Source organism: Miscanthus floridulus, chromosome 18 (assembly GCF_019320115.1).
Source record: "Miscanthus floridulus cultivar M001 chromosome 18, ASM1932011v1, whole genome shotgun sequence".
NCBI classification, from domain to species: domain Eukaryota; kingdom Viridiplantae; phylum Streptophyta; class Magnoliopsida; order Poales; family Poaceae; genus Miscanthus; species Miscanthus floridulus.
The window spans coordinates 103,206,632-103,213,917 of record NC_089597.1 but is presented as its reverse complement, the minus strand read 5'-3'; the positions used below and the strand labels follow the sequence as shown (position 1 = coordinate 103,213,917).

The window sequence follows — 7,286 nt, the reverse complement described above, 5'->3', positions numbered from 1 at the left end:
ACAAAAAACAATTTCAATATTTCATATTTCCATGATTCCATCAAATCCTACAAGGGCATAAATTCCAACTAAGAAATGTGCTGATTCTTTAGACTCAGTAACAAGTGACATACCTCAGTTTTATAAAACCAACAATTGGGATGGCAATTTTGCGAAGCCACTGTTTCGGCTAGCAAAAATCCAATTTTCTCCTTAAACAAAGCAGAGAGAAGGCTTGTTTGTCAAAAGCAAACTTTAAACCAAGTTCCAAAATATAACTTACAGATAAATTAGTTTGCACCAAATCTAAGTATATACCTACAGCTACGGGAGCAGGTTTCTAATATCCGTCTTTTAATGAGTAATGATACCACGATGTCACCAACCCTGGAGAGTTCAAGATCTGTTAACATATAACCATCACTCATGCAAAATATATATGGAAAAATAAATCATACAGAAGTATGAACGATGTACTTAATTAGATATCCAATTTATTGGTACTTACAAATCGGTGTCATTTAGATCCTTGATTAATTTCCAAAGCCTTGTATCAAAATTTGATATGTCAAGCTAGCTTAACTGCAATTGAGACACTATTAATGTTAGCCATTTGCACAGAATAGAGTAGGGATAAGGGCATGTGAAAAGCTAGATACTAATTGCAGTAAAGAAAAGCCAGATATTGAATAAGTAGAACATATAAGAATCATAATATTAGTACATTCTTCTTAGCGCTTGTAGTAATCATAGACCATCTTCTCGGTGTTGTAATAAACCAGCAGTGACTATCTTGACTGAATTTAATAACCAACAGTGACTATCTTGACTGAATTTAATAAACCAGCAGTATGAGTTTGATAGCTACTACTCCAAGGCCCTGCAAATGGTATTATGTCAAAGAAAGTTAACCTTCAAAACTAACAAATATGCATTAAGGGGGGAAACACAAAATCTCTCTGCTTAAAACTGGCAAAAAAATAGTTTGAGACACATGTATATACAGGCTTTAGAAACAGGTTTTCTTTCACTTTGCTGGCAAACCAGTGCAGCTAATAAAAAAATAGATCTGCAAGGTCCCTAGCTCCAACATGGTCTGCATGGAAACAGTGCAGTTATGCTAACAACAACACCTAGTAAGCATGACCTGCCAGCGCATACAACCATAGGTAAACTCTGAGCGTGTCTGAACTTATCCAGTCTAGGGATTCAGCATGTATGAGATGCAAGAATTCAAGATAAAACTTATTCTTCTTTTTTTTGCACTTTAGTAAGGTTCCATGTCGGCAGCTGGAAAATATGATCATAAGAGAAAAACCAAAGTAGCTAATTAAGCATTGACTTTGATGGCACTTGTGCATGCAGGCAATGAAGATGTTTGGTTTGTTGGGCACTGCATTGAAAACTGCAGTGGTCGATTATACAGGAATAAAGCATTGAACAGTGCAAGTGAATCGTTAAATGGAAAGAGGACTTATTAGGACACAAAACTGACTTATTAAGACACAAAACTGGCAATCACTTTAACCATATTTGGGTTCACAACAATGACCTTGCAAACAAACCTTCAATGGATCGAACTCCAATGCCAAGCAACTTACCAGTGTGGGGAGCTCGATTGGCTGCCTACTGTTCTTGCGGGCGTGGGGAGTTGTTCAGAGGAGTCGAACAACACCAGTGCTAGAGCAGTGCGCCAGTGCTGAACCAAGAGTGCAGATTGGCGATTTGTAGCAAGACGCGTTGAATCGGGCAGGGACCTCACCAAGTGGCAACAATGGCGGCGGCACTGATCGATGGGAGCGACGTCCAGTAGATCCATTATTGTAGACATTTATTTATGAATTCCAGTTTCTACAAGTGCAGGAATGAATATCATTCGTTATTTCATTATTTGCAGAAAAGACAAATTGACACAAAGAAGTGAAATTGACCCCTTTTGTAAAGACTCATAGTATATCTGTTTATAGTGGTTGTAAACTGCAACAGATAGCACCTGCAGGTTTACAAGGCTACATCAGTGCATCGCTCCCAACTAATTCAAAACTACAAAGCTATTGTCAGTATACGAGCAAAACAATAAAAGAAGGATTTCCAAATGTATTAGAGAGATGGAAAACAACATATCACGTGAAGAAAAAAACAACACATCTTCAATTAGAGTGCTGGACATTTTTTCTAGCATGCTGAAAGGAGTGGAACTGTACAATTGATGAACTATTTTTTCAATATAATTCAAGGGTGCAAGCATGATCTATTTCAAATTAATAGTTATCTAGGAAAACATATTCTATAAGAAACCATTTTATACCATATATTGTAGTAGGTGTTTGAAAATAGAGCCTCCACCAACAGTTGACACGCAAGTGGTGCAATCGAAGCTCGCAATTCTTGTCCCCTACGGTGCAAAAATTATGAATAACCTACGATGCATTGAACACAGAGAGTAGAGTCAGCTAATAGAGCACAGTTGCCCAATCAAGATAAAAAAATAAGTCGCATTTCAATTAAAAAACAAAGGCTCCACCATTTCCAGTATCAGCAACAGGAAAAGACTGCATTATAGGACCTTCACAAAATTCACATTTAGCTGTTCACTTTAGGTCAAAAAATTTCCTCCCAACAAGTAAAGTAGTCATGTGCCATAATCAATATTTATTAGGAAGCTAGGGCGCTGGAAACATAGGTTATAATTAGTTGAATATTTTTAAGCATTGTGGTTAATTTAATTTGCAGCCACTATGCATAAATTTGGACACTGTAGGGGTAGTTTCCCTGTTGTCCACCAACACCTAGGATCACATCAAGAGGAGGCTGTAATATAAGCATTAAAAAGAACCTTGCTACAAGATAATGTAGAGATTGCATCATGGCTACTAACACACATTCAATCTTTAAGCTATTACCATGACTAATGGTAACCTCAGATTACTATGTACAGAGCATACACCAAATCTCCACATTTAAATAAAATATCTAAAGCACCATCAGAATACTTTGATTGCATTATAAGGAAATAAGCTACATATGAAAAACAACTTTCCAGCGCAAAAGAGACAAATCACCTTTGTTTACAGAAGAGAAAAATGATCGACGTTAAAGGTAAACAAAACGGACAAAACAATAGGTTCGTGGCAGAAAAAACTACTTAAATGGTTCCCTTCTACAGAAAAATGCATCATCCAATCAACCAACAATGCAAATGACATTAGAAAAAGGCTAATCACATATTCTACTTACTCCTGGACCAACTAAATCTAGAATCAAAGGCAAGGACACAGGTTTGTAGATTTTTAATACGCAGAACAAAACTGAATGGAGGGTTGAGCTTCCTGATGGGGAAATTTTGCATGCATGGAAAATAGATTTCAGTGTGCAGGATACATGAGGCAGCAAGTCAGTTTAGTAAACACCAAAAAAAGCAAAACGAAACATGTTACCTGCAGAGAAGACGTGTATCACGGAGATTGGGAAACGAAGCAACAACAAATTAATAATTGCACCATAGAGAGTTCGAGCTTGTTAGATGTCTCCTCATCAATCTGACACCCAACTCCTCCTCAATTTGACACGCAGAACCCAAAGTAGCCCTCACATGAGACGTTCCAGATGTTCTTTTTCACCCAAAACCCATCTCAATGACCAACTTGAGCAACCTGACATGTATCAAAGATCTCTCCACAACATGCATAACCACAACCACCGATGTACTTGCCCTCGCATCTATCCTTCTAGTATTCCATCTCTCTGGGGAGCGGATCGGGGTATCAGGAGAACAATATGGAAGAGAAACAGGAATCGAGAAGTGCTGACCTTAGCAGTCAAGGTCTCAATGTAGATCGAGATCCATGGAGCGCAGAGGAGGTGGATTAGGGCTGAACAATGGACGCATCATAGTCGTCGTCCACGACAGGTGTGGACGTCATTTGCGGCAGCGGTTCGGCGATCGAGGGCGAGGGCAGTCATGGCGCATCGAAGGTCTCCTGCGGTGTCCGACTTGGCGAGGTGCCAGTTCAGGCGTGGAGGATGGTAGAGAGGCGACAGCGACCTCCATGTATCGTTGCGTCTTGCTGTCCTAGAAGATGAGCAGAAGGCGGTGTAGTGCACGAGGGCTGAGGGCAGGGAGGGAGAGGCGGCGTCGGCGATGCGCGTGCGCGAGCGTGACTTGAGTGGGCTCGCAGGAGCGGATGGAGCGTGGATGGATCGTGGGATTAGGGCGAGCAGGCATCATGGTCCCACCTGCCGGCGCCTTCCATCTGTGCTCACGGGATTGCACGGGGAGAAGAGGGGCGCCTTCCTTCGACATCGCCCAATGTACGATGCCTTCCTTCCTTCGCCGCGGTATCATATCGCAAGGGGCGCCTTCCTTCCACGTCGCCGTGGTATCGTATCGCACCGGGAGAGGTAGACCCAAAACAAATGTCCCACCAAAAAGTGTCCACGCTTTGTTCTTTTTAGTTGTAGGAGAAGTGAACGACACAAGTTCCCCACTCATGACAGCCTCCTAGGCTCCTAGCCGCATCGCGCCTCATGCGGTCACGCGGCGCTCCTGCTCCTTCTCCACCTTGGTAGCCGGCGCACGGTCTGCCCCTGCCTCCTTCCCCACCTCGGCGACCAGCGTGTGGTCCCTGCTTCCTTCTCCACCCCGGCGACCGGCGCGGCGGCGCACGGCCCCTACTTTCCCACCCCCACGCGGCTACAAGCAGGGCGAGGCGAGGCGCGGTGGTGAGCAGCACGAGGCACGGCGACATGTGGAACCGCAAGCGAGTTGGCACACACCGCGTAGGGCTGCGCCACCGCGGGCGTGGGACGAGGCATGGAGACGTGCGAGCCGTGGGCGAGTCACGGTGACGAGATGTTTTTGGATCTGTACCCAGAATAGATGATTTGTTCTTCCAGCTGCTAGAATGAGTGATTTGTGTTGGTCTTGCAACTTAGATGTGCGATTCTGTGTGTTTTGGATGTGCGATTCTTTTTTTTCTCATTCGTAGCACCTCGGTTAGTTTGGTCGTATCCGGAACCGAACCGAATTAACCAAAACTGAATTTGGTCGGTTCCTAGATTTCAAAAGAACCGACCAGTTACCATTTCTCAAGGAACTGAATTTGTTAAGAAACCGAAGAACCGAACCAATCGATTTCGGTTAACCAAATGCCCAGGCTGAGTGGAGACGGTGTGAGCAATGACTTGAGTGCTACCTTTTTAATTTTTGAATATTGTATCTCTTCCATCGTGAGTCCAAAAATAGCAAATAACATATCCATTTCGATCGTCTGAACGAGGTCTTCACAATGGAATACTCCAATTGATCATTTGGAAATATTGGCGATGATGACATATTTAATTTATTCCCCATCCTGTTTACGCCAATCTTGCATGTATCTCATATAGAATTGATTCCTGCATATTTTAGACATATCCTGCAAAATACTTGGAAGCATCAAAACTCATGGAATTTATTAGATCAAATAATATTTTGCTATGACGTAGCATGAAATGTTGTCATTTTATATTAATTTAGTGGTTAAAAATAAGAGTTAAGGGCCGTCAATAATTGGGCGAAAGAAGAATATCATGAGCACGCGGACAGTGAAGATGGCGTCAATACCAGCAATGACAAATACAAGCCATGCCCCGCCGACAAAGCGAACCCTTCTTCGTCTAGAAAAAGGACCGCAAGCGCAGAGGAGAGTTCATCGCCAACACCAAAAAGTGCGGTGGCAACAAGCAAAGACAGGGCCAAAACAACCATGGCAAGTTCTACAAGATCATAAATAGCCCATGCCAGAACCACGGTTTCCTGGTCACGCATCTCGCCAAGGAGTGCAACACCTACAAGCAACACATCGCCCCGGAGGGCAGTAAGGAGGCTGCAAAGGGCAACCCCCGAACAAGGGCAAGCGAGGTGAAGGCGACGAGGATCAAGGCGGATACCCTCGTGTCGAGGACACGATGATCATTTTCGGTGCCCCAAAAGCTTATGAAGATCGTCGTCACCAGAAGCTAATGCATCGCTAGATCTATGCCACTATCCCTACGGTCCCAGTCTACCTACGTTGGTCGGAGCGACCGATTATACCTTCGATAGAGATGACCAACCCGACCATATCATGGAGGTGGACCAATTTCCTCTGGTGGTCAGTGCGGTAGTGGAAGGCGTGAGGAAGACAAGGGTCCCGATGGATGCAGGCAGCGACATAAACATCCTTTACAAGGATGCTTACGAGAGGCTCAACATCGACATGAGTAAACTATGCCCCTCGAACTCTGCATTCCACGGGATCATCCTGGGACACCAGGTTATGCCTCTAGGCACCATCGTCCTCTCGGTTACATTTGATGACTAGGTGCACTACCACAAGGAGACACTCTCCTTTGAAGTCATTAACTTCGAGGGTCCCTACCACGCCATCTTCAGGAGGCCGTCCTACGCCAAGTTCGTGGCAGTCCATAGCTACACCTACATCAACCTCAAGATGCCAGGTCTGCGTGGTGTCATCACCATAACCAGTAGCTTTCGGGACATCTACGAGTGTGAGAGGGAGGGTATCGAGCAAGCCAACCATGCTCTTAGTCCCAAGGCAAGGCTCGACATCGAGATAAGGCGCAGAATGAGCCCGGGGACCACCCGATGACCACTCTCATCACCGGAGCACCAAACCATGCCAATCACGCCGATAGGTATATCACCCACCCTCCTGCTATCAGCTCACCGGTGACTCCGATGCCCAAAGATGAACTTCAGGAAACACGACCGGAGGAACAAGGGGATGATTTGGCCAAGGACGAGAACGTCTGGGTCAAGATCTGAAGCATCAGAAGCACCTTCCGCAATAAAGCTCGGCATGACCTCTGAGCAAGTCATTGGCGCGAGACAACAGATGAATCTCAGCTACGTTGTTATTGTGCCTATTTTTATTTCGCATTTTTTCTTTCTAAAAAAGTAGATATGTCTCATGTTGCAATGAATAAAGTCTTGTGTCCCCGAAACTTCGAAGATCACCTCTTCTAAGTCGCTCGGGGGTTAAGTTATCATTCTATGTAGTGTTGTTTTATAGCTTCTCCTAATGTCTTAAAATGTTATACTAACACATCAGGCCATTCGGGAGCTACATACTAATCCTGAGACCTTTTTTTTGAACTTTACCTCCTTTCTTGATTTTGAGTTGTTTCTCGACACAGTTATACTAATCAGCTGAATTGCTTCTCAAAGCAGTATACTAGCCCGCTAATACGCATAAAGCTTTAGTTCCCCAGAAGCTAAGATACGCGATTTCAATTAAAACGCTTGGGGGCTATGCGCTCATTAC

General features: G+C 44.0%; 1 protein-coding gene across 1 annotated transcript; it reads left to right on the top strand.

Annotated features, from left to right (window-relative positions):
* The first annotated feature begins 6,155 nt into the window (after positions 1-6,155).
* LOC136524290 (uncharacterized) lies at positions 6,156-6,611 on the top strand. Its single transcript, XM_066517716.1, has 2 exons — positions 6,156-6,275; positions 6,324-6,611. Exons 1-2 carry the CDS (start codon positions 6,156-6,158, stop codon positions 6,609-6,611), a joined length of 408 nt encoding a protein of 135 aa, XP_066373813.1.
* The last annotated feature ends 675 nt before the right edge of the window (positions 6,612-7,286 follow it).